Raw genomic sequence first — 17,619 nt, 5'->3', positions numbered from 1 at the left:
GCTGCATTATGCTCAATTTGTCACCTCTCAGCCAAATTTTGCAGTTTATCCAAGTCCCCCTGCAACCTGTAACCTTCTTCCAAACTGTTCACTACTCCACCGACTTTATGTCATCTGCAAATTTACTATTCCATCCACCTATGCCTGCATCCAAGTCATTTATAAAAATGACAAACAGCAGTGGTCCCAAAACAGATCCTTGTGGCACACCACTAGTAACCGGACTCCAGGCTGAATATTTTCCATCAACCACCACTCTTTCAAAAAACCAATTTCTAATCCAACCTGCTAAATCACCCTCAATTCCATGCCTCTGCATTTTCTCCATCAGCCTACCGTGTGGAACCTTATCAAAGGCTTTACTGAACTCCATGTATACCACACCAACTGCCCTACCCTCATCTACATGCTTGGTCACCTTCTCAAAAAACTCAATGAGGTTTGTGAGACACGACTTGCCCTTGACGAAACCATGTTGACTATCTGAAATCAAATTGTTGCTTGCTAGATGATTATAAATCTTATCTCTTGTAATCCTTTCCAAAACTGTTCCTACAATGGAAGTAAGGCTCACTGGTCTATAGTTACGTGGGTCATCTCTGCTGCCCTTCTTGAACAAGAGCACAATATTTGCAATCCTCCAGTCCTCAGGTACTAAACCTGTAGACAGTGATGACTCAAATATCAAAGCCAAAGGCTCTGCTATCTCCTCCCGAACTTTCCAGAGAATCCTTGGATAAATCCCATCTGGCCCAGGGGACTTGTCTACTTTCACTCCTTCTAGAATTGATAACACCTGTGCATAACTAACCTTGATCCTTTCTTGTCTAAGGTCTCGTACCTCATTCTTCTCCTCTCCAATATTCTCCTTTTCCTGGGTGAACACCGGTGAGAAATGTTCATTTAGCACCTCTCTGATCTCTACAGGGTCCACACTCAACTTCCCACTTCTGTCTTTGACTGGGCCTATTCCTACCCTAATCATCCTTTTATTCCTCACATACCTATAGAAAGCTTTAGGGTTCTCCTTTATTCTATTTGCTTTCCGGGGCAGTGAGAAGTGTAGATGGGGTCAATGAATGCAAGGTTGGTTTACATGATGGACTGAGCTGTGTTCGAAACTCTCTGTAGTTTCTTAAGGTCCTGGGCAGACCAGTTGTCGTAGCAAACTATGATGTACCTAGATAAAATGGTGCATGTGTAAAGGTTGGTGAGAGTTTCTCATTCCTGGAACTATTCTAGCAAATGGCTTCTGCAAAGCATTGACAATCAATGTACATCGAGTTCCCAGAGTAGCACTGAAATGGTTAACTACATGAAGTTATTTGGGAGCTGTGGGTCAGGAATGTTCCTGCCCCACCAACTCCCTTACCCCTCACCTTCCCATTCCACTGGGCTGGTCCCAGGAATAATCTTGAGGGTAACAATAGAGGTGACCATGTGGAAAGAGTCAATAGGTGAATGCTCCCCCCATCTATTCACTGGTGCACCAGCCCAGTTTAATCAAATGTTAGGCCCCACTCCTCAGTGGTGGGTTAAATCCCAACAGGGGAAGAGAGGGACCTGAAACAGCCTTTAGGCTTTCAATTGACCCAGCAGCTGACTGGCATCCTAATGCCTGCTCCATTGGTAGAGGCAGGAGGGTGGATACTGAGAATGACACCCATGGCACAGCACCCCATATTATTTTCTCACTAATCTACCCAGCTCTCCTCATAAGAGCCAGCCCAAGGCGTTCATTGTTATAAGACAGTCAGTACCTGAAAGAGTTAACTGACATCATGAGAGGAGCTCTACACTTTAAGATATAAAGGACTGATCCTGAGGGAGTGAAGCAGTGTTCTAACCAGTTCCCAAGTCATTGTTCTTCAGAATAAAGCACATTGTTAAAGTAACGATGTGAATTGATCTTAAGTTGATCTTGATGCCTTACAAGGGATAGCCATGTTTCTTAGATGTAAAGCTGCTAGCTATTAAGTAATATATAATAAACCTATTTACAGCCCAAAAAAGTTGAACCGATATTCTGCCTAGGACATTATGTGGACATCCTTTCCCTGCATGGTGTCAGTAGTCTTGACTAAAATCAGGTTAGTGATGGCAAATCTACTTAAGACATTCCAAATCATAACCGATATCACAGGGCATCTGAGGGCATTGGATGGTCACTTGGATAGAAATACTATGGAAGGGTATGGCGCATAAATTGGCACTTGGTAATGATGCTCATTTGATGAGCTGATGGAAGTATGATGGGCCAAATGACCTCCTAAGACGATATTTTTTTGTTCCTTTCAGAGAGAGCTTGGGTGACTATGAGAAGATAAACAACTTGTGAAGCTTTGGGCTTTTTTTAAATGTTGGAACAATAGAAGCAGCCTGAATGGGTGTGGTCAAACTCCTACAAACCAGAGATTTTAGTTTAGCGTTCAGCAGTAGCTGTTGAGGTCTTGAAGAAGTGGAAGCTATTTCTTTCCTCTCTCTTGGTTACAGTTGAAAACTGGGATTCACTGCCTGCTACAGGAGGTGCATGTGAGACAATCTATGTCTGACTTTGCCTTTTGCTGAGATGTGTATATGGCATATTATTATATTGGAACAGTTAATTAGTAAAAGTTACTGTATCTATTTGTCTGTAAAGTTTTCCAATTGAGTTATGTTATCCCAATTCCTCCTTTCTTTTGCTGCATTTTAGCTATAGTGGATAAATAAACTGTGTTTTGCTTTAAATATAGTAATTTCACCAATCAAATTGAACCTGGAACACAACACCTTGCATTTACCTTTAAAATAAGAAAAATTTAGAGTCTAGACTATCTTCTAAATATTTTAAGAGGATTTGGTTTGGTCTGGTTCATAACACTCGTCCATGCTAGATCAATTTCATGATTCTGTGATTACAGTATTGTATGAATGCCAGTTTATATTTCATATTCAAATCAGTAGTTTTAAGGGTAGGTGGTGGGCTTTAGATTGGGCAGGAGGTTCAGCCATTCATAAGTTATCCACGTATCTATTTCAGAAACACAGACAATGAGCAAGAACCTTGGTGTTACACACTGACTGATGATCATATCTCCTGGGATTTTTGCGATATTCCACAGTGTCCAAAAGAAGGTGGGTAAGTCAGCTGCTGTTTGGTCAGAAATAATCTCCATATTAAAGAAGTTACTCCCATGCAATGGACATCTTCACAGGGAAAACAGGATGGGACTGACATTGCTTGAGAGTTAAAGTCCCACAACACCAGGTTAAAGTCCAACAGGTTTATTTGGAAGCACTAGCTTTCTGAGAACTGCTCTTTCATCAGGTACCTAGTGGGGCAGGATCCTAAGACACAGAAATTATAACAAAAGATCACAATTAAAATGATATATGATCCTGCCCCACTAGTTACCTGATGAAGGAGTAGTGCTCTGAAAGCTAGTACTTCTAAATAAACTCGTTGGGCAAATAACCTGGTGTTGTGTGGTTTTTAACTTTGTCCACCCCAGTCCAACACCGGCACCTCCTCATTCCTTGGTAGAAGGATGATTTTCCACAGGGGTTGGGGGTGTATGAGAAGATCGTCCTTGAAGGAAGGTGACATTTCTTGGTGAGGCAAGGAGGATGGGGGGATGGGGGATGGTGGTGTCTTTTGTGGTGCACAGGAATACATTTCCTCAGTTGAAATTTTTTAGGGGAGTACATTTTCTCGGGAGTGTGAAATTCCTCAGGGTCGAGAATGTCCTTAGAGACAGATGAATTTCTTTTGAAGAGTGAATTTCCTCAGTGGTAGGCTGAATTTTCTCAGGGCAATGAATCTTTGCGGAGGGAATACATTTATTCGGCAGTGGGGGATTTCCTTACCCAGGGGGTGGCTAGCATCCTTTGCAGTGGGGTTAAGCTCTATGGGGATCCTGCTGATTATCTTACTATTTGATTAACACATCCTGACTGCTGTCATGTTCACTGCAGTATTAAATACACCCCACCCTGTGGAACCTGTCAAGTTGTTATGAGCAGGAACTGTGTAAGCAATTATGTTGTGCAGTATATTACAGTAAATTACAAAATGTCGGAAAGCTGGGTTTTAGAATTCGAAGCAACATCTTGACAAGTAATGTCTGTCAAAATGTGGAAAGTTGCTAAAATAGATTGCTACAATACTTATAACATTGCATAATTTATTCTTGATTCATGCACAAAATTTACAAGGAATTTTGATAAAGGGGAAAATAATTGCAGGGATATTATTATTGAAATTAATCCAGTTTATGACAAAGTAAGTTGCTAATAATGGGCTGGGTTGGTGCTGGAAATTTTATTCCTTGGGAATACAGGCTAGGAGAACTAAAATTTGGGGACACTTTGTTTGCAGAAAGAGAACTGAACATGTAGCATTGGCACTAAATCCTCTTTGCTTTGAACTGGGCAGATCCCTGTTCTTCACATCCCTGTAAAAATGGAGGGACATGCATCAGAGACCCTCTGCTCAACTCTTACCACTGCCGCTGCCATGATGAATTCACAGGAGTGAATTGCCAGGAAGGTACGTGATTAACTCCTGTTTGCGTGTATTTGAGAGAACAGTGTACAATATAACTTAACCGGTGCGCTCGCTGAATGGCAATATATGTGACCAAACCTCCTGCCTTTATTGCGTATACTGCAATTGGGCAGCACTTGCTAAGCAACTCTGATTGTGCTAATTGCCATAATGACAATCAATTTAAGACAAATCAGTGAGGCCCACAAGAGCACTCTAGAAGCAATGTACATTCATAAACAGGAAGCTACTTTCTGCAAACAGGGTGTTTAGACGCCAAGAGCTATTTTCGAATTACTGAGAAAGTTGTAGAGCCTTCCTCGTGGTTTCACTATGACAACACCTCAGCCAATCAGAATTGGCTTGCCAATCAAGCAGAATCCTGTAGTATAAATAGTTGTGATTGTTTCAAATTTAGCATTCTTGCATTTGTTCTGATGAGTGCAAAATGAAAAGTGTCAGCAACTAGTCACTCTTTTCAACAACAATCGCGTCTGCCTTTCTTGAATCTTCAGTTCTTTCTTTCATTCATTCAAGGGATGAGGGTGTCACTGGCTAGGCCAGCATTTATTGCCCAGAGGGAAGTTTTGAGTCAACCACGTTGTTGTGGGCCTGGAGTCACATGTAGGCCAGATTAGGTATAGATGGCAGTTTCCTTCCCTAAAGGGGGGCATGAGTGAACATAGAACACAGAACTGAACAGCACAGGAATGGGCTCTTCGGCCCATGACAGAAGCATGTCATACCTCACAAACATTATTGAATTCCTTGAGGATATGACAAAACACATTGATGAAGGTAGAGCAGTGGATGTGGTGTACATGGATTTTAGCAAGGCATTTGATAAGGTTCCCTGGTCGGTTCATTAAGTAAGTAAGGAGGCATGGGATAAAGGGAAATTTGGCTGCCTGGATACAAAATTGGCTGGCCCGTGGAAGACAGAGAGTGGTGGTAGATGGAAAGTATTCAGCCTAGAGCTCGGTGATCAGTGGTGTTCTGAAAATGTGTTGCTGGAAAAGCGCAGCAGGTCAGGCAGCATCCAAGGAGCAGGAGAATCGACATTTCGGGCATGAGCCCTTCTTCAGGAATGAGGAAAGTGTGCCAAGCAGCCAAGCAGGCTAAGATAAAAGGTAGGGAGGAGGGACTTGGGGGAGGGAGGAGGGACTTGGGGGAAGGGCGTTGGAAATGCGATAGGTGGAAGGAGGTTAAGGTGAGGGTGATAAGGTGAGGTGATAGGTCGGAGTGGGGGTGGGGGTGGAGAGGTCAGGAAGAAGATTGCAGGTTAGGAAGGTGGTGCTGAGTTTGAGGGTTGGGACTGAGACAAGGTGGGGGGAGGGGAAATGAGGAAACTGGAGAAATCTGAGTTCATCCCTTGTGGTTGGAGGGTTCCTAGGCGGAAGATGAGGCGCTCTTCCTCCAGCCGTCGTGTTGCTATGGTCTGGCGATGGAGGAGTCCAAGGACCTGCATGTCCTTGGTGGAGTGGGAGGGGGAGTTGAAGTGTTGAGCCATGGGGTGGTTGGGTTGGTTGGTCCGGGTGTCCCAGAGGTGTTCTCTGAAACGTTCCGCAAGTAGGCGGCCTGTCTCCCCAATATAGAGGAGGCCACATCGGGTGCAGCGGATGCAGTAAATGATGTATGTGGAGGTGCAGGTGAATTTGTGGCGGATATGGAAGGATCCCTTGGGGCCTTGGAGGGAAGTGAGGGGGGAGGTGTGGGCGCAAGTTTTGCATTTCTTGCGGTTTCAGGGGAAGGTGCCGGGAGTGGAGGTTGGGTTGTTGGGAGGTGTGGACCTGACGAGGGAGTCACGGAGGGAGTGGTCTTTTTGGAACGCTGATAGGAGAGGGGAGGGAAATGTATCCCTGGTGGTGGGGTCTGTTTGGAGGTGGCAGAAATGACGAAGGATGATACGATGTATCTGGAGGTTGGTGGGGTGGTAGGTGAGGATCAGTGGGTTTCTGTCCTGATGGCACTTGGAGGGGCGGGGCTCAAGGGCGGAGGAGCGGGAAGTGGAGGAGATCCAGTGGAGGGGGGATCCCACGTCTGGGGGGAAATTGCGTTCTTTGAAGAAGGAGGCCATCGGTATTGGAACTGGCCCTCCTGGGAGCAGATGCGGTGGAGACGAAGGAATTGGGAATATGGGATGGCGTTTTTACAGGGGGCAGGGTGGGAGGAGATGTAGTCTAGTCGGTCGGTTTAAAGTAAATGTCTGTGTTGATTCGGTCGCCCGAGATGGAAATGAAGAGGTCTAGGAAGGGGAGGGAGGAGTCTGAGACAGTCCAGGTAAATTTGAGGTCAGAGTGGAAGGTGTTGGTAAAGTGGATGAACTGTTCAACCTCCTCGTGGGAGCACGAGGCAGCGCCGATACAGGCATCGATGTAGCAGAGGAAAAGGTGGGGGGTGGTATAGCTGCGGAAGATGGACTGTTCCACATATCCGACGAAGAGGCAGGCATAGCTGGGGCCCATGCGGGTGCCCATGGCTACTCCTTTGGTTTGGAGGAAGTGGGAGGATTGGAAAGAGAAGTTGTTCAGAGTGAGGACCAGTTCAGTCAGTCGAAAGAGGGTGTCAGTGGAAGGGTACTGGTTGGTACAGCGGGAAAGGAAGAAGCGGAGGGCTTTGTAACCTTCGTGATGGGGGATGGAGGTGTACAGGGACTGGATGTCCATGGTGAAGATAAGGCATTGGGGATCGGGGAAGCGAAAATCATGGAGGAGGTGGAGGGCGTGGGTGGTGTCCCGAAAGTAGGTGGGGAGTTCTTGGACTAAGGGGGACGGGACTGTGTTGAGGTATGCAGAGATGAGTTCAGTGGGGCAGGAGCAGGCTGAGACAATAGATCGGCCGGGGAAGTCAGGTTTGTGGAATTTGGGCAGGAGGTAGAAACGGGCGGTGCGGGGTTGTGGGACTATGAGGTTGGAGGCGGTGGATGGGAGATCTCCTGAGGTGATGAGGTTATGGGTGGTCTGGGAGATGATGGTTTGGTGGTGGGAGGTGGGGGCATGGTCAAGGGGGCAGTAGGAGAAGGTGTCCATGAGCTGGTGTTTAGCCTCAGCGGTGTAAAGGTCAGTGCACAAACTACTACCGTGCCTCCCTTGTCAGCTGGTTTGATAGTGAGGTTGGGGTTGGAACGGAGGGAGTGGAGGGCTGCACGTTCCGAGCGTGAGAGGTTGGAGTGGGTGAGAGGGTTGGACAGGTTGAGGCGGTCAATGTCGCGGCGGCAGTTGGCTATGAAGAGATCGAGGGCGGGTAAGAGTCCAGCACGGGGTGTCCAGGTGGATGGGGTGTTTTGGAGGAGGGAGAAGGGGTCGTCAGAGGGTGGGAGAGAATCTTGGTTGAAGAAGTAGGCGCGGAGGCGAAGGCGGCGGAAGAATTGTTCGATGTCTCGCCGCGTGTTGAACTCGATAAAACGAGAGCGTAGGGGAATGAAGGTGAGGCGTCTGCTGAGGACTGATCTTTTATCCTCAGAGAGGGGTAGTTCTGGAGGGATGGTGAAAATATGGCAGGGCTGGGAGCTAGGACCTGGTGTGGGGCTGGAGCTGGGAGTGGGGGCGGTGTTAGGCGTGGGGGCGGGAATCAGGGCGGGGACAGAGATCGGGGCGGGGTGGGGTTTGGCGTGGGGACAGAGATCGGCGTGGGGGCGGGGTTAGGTGTGCAGACGGAGATCAGCGTGGGGGCGGGGTTAGGCGTGGTGACGGAGATCGGCGTGGGGGCGGAGACGCATGAGGCGTGGTCGTTGTGCTGGTGAGTGATGTCACTGGGGGTGGAAGTGGCTGTGGCGACGGCAGACACGGTATTGTTCCCGATAGCCGTGGAGCCCGCGGAGGCCACAAATCTGTCGGCGATGGTCTTCCTGGCGATCGTGGAGGGGGTTGTCTGGGCGGCGATCGTGGAGGCTGCATGGTCGGTGGGGGCGGAAGTGACGTCATGGTTCGTGGCAGTGGTTTCTGCCGCGGGCGCTGCAGCGGCCACGTGGTTAATGGTGCCAGAATGATTTCGGAGGCCGATGGAAGATTCTGGAACAGTTGAGGAACCCAGAGTGTGGGGGTAAGTACATGAAAGCTTTTGGTACTTACTGTCTTTAATTTCCGATATGGCGAGGAAGAACTGTTAATTTAGTGTATGGATTCTTCTGTGGATGAAGAACAGTAGAGGTCCTTTACAGGTCTGTGAGAGTGTTGTCCTGAGCTGGGATAGGGCTGACTGCAGGGAATGTAGGTAGCGGCGCATGGCCGTAAGCGTGGAGCAGAGGATCCGGAGGGAGGTCTGTTGCTGGAGGCTTCGAATTTGTTGTAGGTACTGGTTGTCCTGGTTGGGTCCAAATTTTGTTGGTCTGAACGTAGTCCGGAGTCTGTGTGGGGTCAGTTGGTTCCGTAGGGAGATGCTGAGGGAGGAGATGTGGCTGTGGTAGTGAGTCATTTTGAGAACGTGGCTGAAGAGCTTCTGGGCAGCGGAGATGACCTGGGGTGTGCAGTGAGAGAGGGACTCATTGAGATCCTTGGAAAGGGAGGAAGAGAGCTTCTTCAAAGAAGGCATCCTTGTAAGAGGATTCGCAGAAGGATAAAATCTTCGAGGAGAAAGTGAGGACGACAGATGCTGGAGATCAGAGCTGAAAATGTGTTGCTGGAAAAGCTCAGCAGGTCAGACAGCATCCAAGGAGCAGGAGAATCGATGTTTCGGGCATGAGCCCTTCTTCAGGAATGAGGAAAGTTTGTCCAGCAGGCTAAGATAAAAGGTAGGGAGGAGGGACTTGGGAGAGGGAGGAGGGACTTGGACATTTACTATAAACCGACCGACTCGCACAGCTACCAAGACTACATCTCCTCCCACCCTGCCCCCTGTAAAAACGCCATCCCATATTCCCAATTCCTTCATCTCCGCCGCATCTGCTCCCAGGAGGACCAGTTCCAATACTGAACAACCAAGATGGCCTCCTTCTTCAAAGACCGCAATTCCCCCCAGATGTGGTCGACGATGCTCCCCACCGCATCTCCTCCACTTCCCGCTCCTCCGCCCTTGAGCCCCGCCCCTCCAATCGCCACCAGGACAGAACCCCACTGGTCCTCACCTACCACCCCACCAACCGCCATATACATCGTATCATCGTTCGTCATTTCCGCCACCTCCAAATGGACCCCACCACCAGGGATATATTTCCCTCCCCTCCCCTATCAGCGTTCCGAAAAGACCACTCCCTCCATGAGTCCCTTGTCAGGTCCACACCCCCCCAACAACCCAACCTCCAATCCCGGCACCTTCCCCTGAAACCGCAAGAAATGCAAATCTTGCGCCCACACCTCCCCCCTTACTTTCCTCCAAGGTCCCAATGGATCCTTCCATATCCGCCACAAATTTACCTGCACCTCCACACACATCATTTACTGCATCCGCTGCACCCAATGTGCGCCTCCTCTATATTGGGGAGACAGGCCGCCTATTAGCGGAACGTTTCAGAGAACACCTCTGGGACACCCGGACCAACACTTCAACTCTCCCTCCCACTCCACCAAGGACTCCTCCATCGCCAGACCATAGTAACACGACGGCTGGAGGAAGAGCGCCTCATCTTCCGCCTAGGAACCCTCCAACCACAAGGGATGAACTCAGATTTCTCCAGTTTCCTCATTTCCCCTCCCCCCACCTTGTCTCAGTCCCAACCCTCAAACTCAGCACCACCTTCCTAACCTGCAATCTTCTTCCTGACCTCTCCAACCCCACCCCCACTCCGGCCTATCACCCTCACCTTATCACCCTCACCTTAACCTCCTTCCACCTATCGCATTTCCAAAGCCCTTCCCCCAAGTCCCTCCTCCCTCCCCCAAGTCCCTCCTCCCTACCTTTTATCTTAGCCTGCTTGGCACACTTTCCTCATTCCTGAAGAAGGGCTTATGCCAGAAACGTCGATTCTCCTGCTCCTTGGATGCTGCCTGACCTGCTGTGCTTTTCCAGCAACACATTTTCAGCTCTGATCTCCAGCATCTGCGGTCCTCACTTTCTCCTAGTCTGATCTTAGATCAGGATAAAAGGCTGGCACAACATCAAGGGCTAAAGGACCGGTTCTGTTCTATGGCACCAAGTTAAGCTAATCCCTTGCGCTAAATTACTCCCCAAATGAGATTTTCCAACAATGGTTTCATAGTCATTATTAGACTCTTAATTCCAGCTACTTTTCAAATTCAAATTCCCCCATCTGCTGCGGCAGGATTTGAAGCCAGGTCCCCAAAACATCACCTGGGTCTCTAGACTAACGGTCCAGCAATAATGCCAGCAGGCTGTCGCCACCCCAGTTCAGACTGGATTCAGATTGACTAATGATTGCATGCCTAATTTGTATATTGCCTTCATTTAGTGATTTTCTCTTTCAGTGAAATGCTTCGACAGTAGCCATTACAGGTACTTCCTTATTGGGGAGCGCTGGTTCCGCATTGTTGGAGACGAGGTGGAAAACTGTGTGTGTACTGGCAGTGGGCCTGAGTGTGACAGCGTTCAATATGAAGGTATCCACGGGAACTGGAAAAGTATATTCGGGTGAAATTATGGATTGGTCCTTCAGTGAAGGACCCCCTCTCTCCACCCACGCACACAGCTTCGTTAGTACTCACTTCCTGCCTGTTCTTCTTGACATTTGAAGCTTGGTTCAGAATATCGATTGGAGACATCTCTAGAGGCTAAGGAGTCGAGGTGTTCAAAATCACAAAGCTTAAGAAGAGTGACTAAACTAGAAAAGTTGGTAACCAGAGGACACAAACGTATGGTAATTGGCAAAAGAACCAGGAGTTGAGGAAATGTATCTTCCCAGAGATGATTTAGATTGGATTGGATTGTCTAAAGGGTAGTGCCAACTCTCAAAAGGAAATGGGGTCATGATTTGAAGGGTCATGATTAGAAAATTGTAGGACAATAAGGGAGAAAAGCAGACAGAATGGAACTATTCAGATAACTCTTTTTTAAGAACCAGCACAAGCACGATGGGCCAAATGGTCTATTTTCAGAGTTGCGAGATTTTATTATTAACTTGGACCTTTTGTTTAAATTTATTTATGTGATGTGAGTATTCCTGGCAAGGCCAGAATTTCTGAACATTAAACATGATTGACTAACTATCCATGCCTTCCTCTATCCTCTCTCACATTACAATGAGAAATATATTCTTTTAATGTCCAAGTAAAACTACTAATCAGTTATCCTTTATCTCAATTCCCTTTCACCTTTGAAAGGAACGGATAATTTACAGTACAAACAGTAATATCTCGATGCCTACAGTATTTTTATAGGAATTTAGAGGACTCAGGATCAACTCATGCAGACTTAGAAACTGCTGTCTATGTCTCCATAAGACCATAAGCCCTTCACATACACATTCCTGTCTTTTCCCCATAACCACAAAATAATAACTCTACCCTCATGTGGCAAAGAGACCCCCAATCCTCTGAAACAAGAAATTCCCCCTCATCTCAGTCTTAAATTGGCACGCCTTTATTCTGAATTTAATTATAACGACTCTCTCTCCAGCGATAATGCCACTGGGCCATCTATCCTTCTGTCTTCTGCTCCCAGACTCTCCCATGAGGGGAAACATCCTCTCAGCATTTACCCTGTCAACCCCCTTAAGAATCCTATATGTCCTCAATGAGATCATCTCCCATTCTTCTAAACTCCAAGGAGTAGCGTTCCAACTTGTTTAGCCTTTGCTCATAAGGCAATCCCTCCGTACTGGGGAGCACTTCAGTGAACCTTCTCTGAACTGCCTCCAATGAAATGATATTTTTCCTAAATAACAGGCCAAAACTACTCACTGTACTCCAGATGTAGTCTCACCAGCTTCTCGCTGCAGTAAGACTTTCCGACTCGTATACTCAAACTCTCTTGAAATAAGGGCCAACATTCCTTTAGCAAGTGTTCCAAGTGTAAGTACCTTGCATTTCCCTCTCAATAAAGCAATCTGATTCCCTTTGATCTGTAATGACTATCACAATAATAATAAGAGAATGAAACACACAAGCTTTCAGTCTCCAACACAATGGCCGCATGACCTCTTTCACTTATTCAAAAATATAATAATCATAAAAACCAAAAGAAGTAGTTATATTCTTATGAACCACATAATTATAACAAGTTATGATCCCAGATGATGGTGATGCTAGAGAAATAAGATTCCAGAGTGAAACATGGTTTGATAGAGCATAACCTTTACTTTTGTCATTTGGTTACTGTGGTGGTGAGCCATAGAACATAGTCACAAAATGAGGTAGAAGAATCCTTCTTTTCCAAAAGAAAGCTTCAACTCTTTTTCCCAGCAATATCCTTTTCTGCAACTCTATCATAGGAAGCATCACTCCTTTATTCACATTAACATTTCTTACACAGCTGATGGAGTTGCAAGCATTTCTTTTCAGTCTCCTGTGCATTTGCTAGATGTGATTCTCTTTGTCTCTCCACACAACATGCAAACACTTACTTACTGACTTTTCTCTCACTTTCTCTAAGAAAAGCTAAGCACTCTTTCCAGCTTTGGAGTCAGAGATGTACAGTACGGAATCAGACCCTTCATTTCAACTCGTCCATTCCCAGCAGATAACATAAATTAATCTAATCCCATATGCCAGCATTTGGCCCATATCCCTTTAAACCCTTCCTATTCATGTACTCATCCAGATTTTAAATGTTGTAATTCTACCAGCCTCTACCACTTCCTCTGGCGGCTCATTCCATACACACACCAACCTCTAAATGAAAATGTTACCTCTTAGGTTCCTTTTAAATCTTTCCCCTCTCACCTTAAACCTATGCACTCTAGTTTTAGACTCCTCTACCCTGAGAAAAAGACTTTGACTATTCATCCTATCCATGCTCCTCATGATTTTGTAAACCTCTGTAAGGTCACCCTTCAGCCTCCAATACTCCAGGGAAAATAGCCCCAGCCTATTCAGCCTCTCCCTACAGCTCAAACTCTCCAACCCCGGCAACATCCTTGTAAATCTTTTCTGCGTCATTACAGGTTTCACAGCATCTTTCCTATAGCAGGGAGACCAGAACTGCACGCAGTATTCCTAACCAATGTCCTGTGCAGCTGTAACATGACACCCCAATTCCTATTCTCAATGCACTGACCAATAAAGGCAAGCATATCAAATGCCTTCTTCACTGCCCTGTCTACCTGCAACTCTCCCTTCAAGAACTCCCTTCATTGAGATGAACCTGCACCTTTCCTCTTAGACTGCTAAAGTAGAGGTGAATGGATTATTGGTTTTCAGTGATGTGAATTTTTTTTTAAGTTCAGAAGGTAATTTGGAACAGAGAGCTGAAGACAGCCTGTCTACCTTGACTGTTAACGTAGGTTGAGACCACTTTCCAACACTGAAAGTCCATAGGCTGCTGATAACTAAACTGCTGTTCTTGCTGGTAAGGATCATTACTTCTGAACTGAACCTGCTTGTCACTCTGGATGTCCATCTGGCTCTTGCCATAAAACCTCAAGCCAACAATAAGCAGCAGTTATCTCACCAGGTAGCTTGTTGAACCCTAAATGAAAACCGAAAGAACTGCAGATGCTGGAAATTCGAAACAAAAACAGAAATTGCTGAAAAAGCTCAGTGGGTCTGGCAGCACGTGTGGAGGGAAATCAGAGTTAACGTTTTAGGTCGAGTGAGCCTTCCTCAGAACAGCTTAAGTCATTCAGCTTAAGTCATATGATTTCTTGGAATGGCTGTCTTTAGCTCACTGTTCCAAAAGACCTTCTGACCATGGAACAAAAAAGCATCTTAGCATTGAAAACCAAAAATCCATTTACGTCTTTGGAATTCAAGTTCGAAAATAATTATCCATTTTCTTTTTGATCACACTTTTCCCTCCAGAAAATGATATTGTGTCTTTAAGAAAGCATTTTCACCTTCTATCAAAATTCCCTCTTTTTGCTGTTTCTATTGACAGTAATAACATTTTTGCATTAAACACATAGGATTTTCATAATCATATTCTATTTTAGTCCATTGTGACCGTGCATTTGTTTTCCTTAGTATTTTCTCTTGACAAAGTGCCCACTTTAATACTGTGCCTTCCTGCTACAAGAATGATTTTCAAATTGTTCAGTTGTAGCAGTAACCTCCACCGTGAGATGAATTGACTGGTTGCAGACTGGCAGCTGTGATGCTGGGGTCCTCAGAAGGAGATTTATTTGTGAACTTTCATCACAAGCACAATTCTTGATAATTTCATTTCCCATTTCTGTCCTGTTTTCTCATACTCTGATTCTTCCATCATTATTTTGTGAAGTCATTCTTTGCTAGTTTGTAAAGTTTTTCCATCGTTCTGAAACTCTGAAATAATTATTGTACACTTTTCTTCCAATTTGAAGGCATCCTAAACTTCCTCAGTTAGCTATGGATGGTGCATCCTACTCAAACATCTTTCACTTCTTGGGTCAAAGGGCAGCAATCATGCCTCTTAGTCAGAGCATTGTCTGTTTAAGTCCCACTTTAGAGAACTTGAGTCCAAATATCAAGGACAACATACCCAATATAGACAAGGTGGTTAAGAAGGTGTTGAGCATGTTTGCCCTCATTGCTCAGATCTTTGAGTATAGGAGTTGAAAAGTCATGTTAAGGTTGTACATGACATTGGTGAGGCCTCCTCTGGGGTACTGTGTCCAGTTCTGGTTGCTCTGATATAGTAAGGATAATGTTAAGGCGTTAGTAAGGCGTTTGACAAGGTTCCCCATGGGAGACTGATTAGCAAGGTTAGATCTCATGGAATACAGGGAGAACTAGCCATTTGAATACAGAATTGGCTCAAAGGTAGAAGACAAAGGGTTGTGGAGGGTTGTTTTTCAGACTGGAGGCCTGTGACCAGTGGAGTGCCACAAGGATTGGTGCTGGGCCCTCTACTTTTTGTCATTTACATAAATGATTTGGATGCGAGCATAAGAGGTACAGTTAGTAAATTTGCAGATGACACCAAAATTGGAGCTGTAATGGACAGCGAAGAGGGTTTCCTCAGATTACAACAGGATCTGGACCAGATGGGCCAATGGGCTGAGAAGTGGCAGATGGAGTTTAATTCAGATAACTGCGAGGTGCTGCATTTTAGGAAAGCAAATCATAGTAGGACTTATACACTTAATGGTAAGGTCCTAGGGAGTGTTGCTGAACAAAGAGACCTTGGAATGCAGGTTCATAACTCCTTGAAAGTGGAGTTGCAGGTAGATAGGATAATGAAGAAGGTGTTTGGTATGCTTTCCTTTATTGGTCAGAGTATTGAGTACAGGAGTTGGGAGGTCATGTTGTGGCTGTACAGGACATTGGTTAGACCACTGTTGGAATATTGCATGCAATTCTGGTCTCCTTCCTATCGGAAAAATGTTGTAAAACTTGAAAGGGTTCAGAAAAGATTTACAAGGATGTTGCCAGGGTTGGATAATCTGAGCTACAGGGAGAGGCTGAACTGGCTGGGGCTGTTTTCTCTGGAGCGTCGAAAGCTGAGGGGTGACCTTATGGAGGTTTACAAAGTTATGAGGGGCATGGATAGAGTAAATAGAGAAAGTCTTTTCCCTGGGGTCAGGGAGTCCAGAAGTAGAGGGCATAGGTTTAGGGTGAGAGGGGAAAGTTATAAAAGAGACCTAAGGGGTAATTTTTTCACTCAGAGGGTGGTACGTGTGTGGAATGAGCTGCCAGAGGATGTAGTGGAGGCTGGTACAATTGCAACATTTAAGAGACATTTGGATGGGTATATGAATAGGAAGGGTTTGGAGGGATATGAGCCAGGTGCTGGCAGGTGTGACTAGATTGGGTTGGGATATCTGGTCAGCATGGACGGGTTGGACCGAAGGGTCTGTTTCCATGCAGTACATCTCTATGACTCTATGTTAAGCTAAAGAGTGTTCAGAAGAGATTTAGCAGGATGTTGCCAGGTGTGGAAGGTTTGAGTTATGAAGAAAGGCTGGATAGGCTGGGACATTTTTCATTGGAGTGTAGGAGGTTGAGGGGTGACCATATGGAGGTTTATGAAATCATGAGGGGAATAGATGAGGTAAATATTTGGTGTCTTTTCTCTAAAGTCGGGGAGTTCAAGACGAGAGGCCATATTTTTAAGGTGAGAGGAGAAAGATTTAAAAATGACATGGGGGCAGGTTTTTTTTTTACACAGTGAGTGGTTTGAATGAGCTTGCAGAGGAATTGGTGGATGCAGACACAGTTACAACATCTAAAAGACACATGAATAGAAAAGGTTTGGAGGGATATGGGCTAGGAGTAGGAAGGTAGGGCTCGTTTAGTTTGGATCAGAGTGGTGCTGGAAAAGCACAACAGGTCAGGCAGCATCCGAGGAGCAGGAAAATCGACGTTTTGGGCAAAAGCCCTTCATCGTTCCTGATGAAGCGCTTTTGTCGGAAACATTAATTTTCCTGCTCCTCGGATGCTGCCTGACCTGCTGGGCTTTTACTGCACCACTCTGATCTAGACTCTGATTTCCAGCATCTGCAGTCCTCACTTTTGCCTAGTTTAGTTTGGAATTGTGGACTGGTTAAATTGAAGGGTCTGTTTCCATGCTGTATGACTCTATGACTCTTTGACCACTGAACTGGCAGTATGCGTGCAAGGTCATGAAGCTCTCCCAGTGTCCTGAACAACACTCACCACTGCTTCACATGGGGAATGGGAAGCATGGATGCCAGGAACGTTTCCTCTTGTGAGGAAGTTTAAATCTAGGGATACATTTTAAAAATAAGAGATATCCCTTCCATGATGGCAACGAAGCGAACTTTCTCCTAAGGTCCCTTGTCTGTGAAATTGTCTTCCCTACAAAATAGTGGAGGCTGGGGCTATAGAATTATTTCAAGGCTGGGTTAGATATATTCTTAGTGGAAAGGCAGTCAAGGATTATGCAGTGGGGGTGGCAAAGGCAGGTTAGTGGAGCTGAGACCAAACCAAAATCAGCCATGGTCTTATTGAATGGTGGAGCATGTTCAAAGAGGCAAATGGCCTACTCCTGCTCCTGAGTCCTTTGTTCCTCACTTCAAAATCTAAAATACAAATGATCCGCCTCATTTGCTTTGACCAGGGGCAAGATGTAAAACTGAAACTGATGCATAGAATGCTGGAGAA

The 17,619-nt window shown here is 45.9% G+C and overlaps 1 protein-coding gene across 1 annotated transcript in view; it reads left to right on the top strand.

Moving 5' to 3' along the window:
- The window catches only part of hgfac (HGF activator), an 82,712-nt gene that overhangs the window by 35,191 nt on the left and 29,902 nt on the right, over nucleotides 1-17,619 (top strand). The window contains exons 9-11 of the mRNA XM_043703685.2: nucleotides 3,023-3,117; nucleotides 4,418-4,531; nucleotides 10,888-11,019. Of these exons, the coding sequence (XP_043559620.2) occupies nucleotides 3,023-3,117; nucleotides 4,418-4,531; nucleotides 10,888-11,019 (341 nt within the window). The remainder of the gene's footprint in view (nucleotides 1-3,022; nucleotides 3,118-4,417; nucleotides 4,532-10,887; nucleotides 11,020-17,619) is intronic.

The sequence above is a fragment of the Chiloscyllium plagiosum genome, unplaced genomic scaffold (assembly GCF_037043375.1).
Source record: "Chiloscyllium plagiosum isolate Xiang-an unplaced genomic scaffold, Cpla_swu_hap1 HiC_scaffold_2, whole genome shotgun sequence".
Classification (NCBI taxonomy): domain Eukaryota; kingdom Metazoa; phylum Chordata; class Chondrichthyes; order Orectolobiformes; family Hemiscylliidae; genus Chiloscyllium; species Chiloscyllium plagiosum.
Note: the sequence above shows the minus strand (reverse complement) of the source record. Positions and strands in the feature narration are given on the sequence as shown.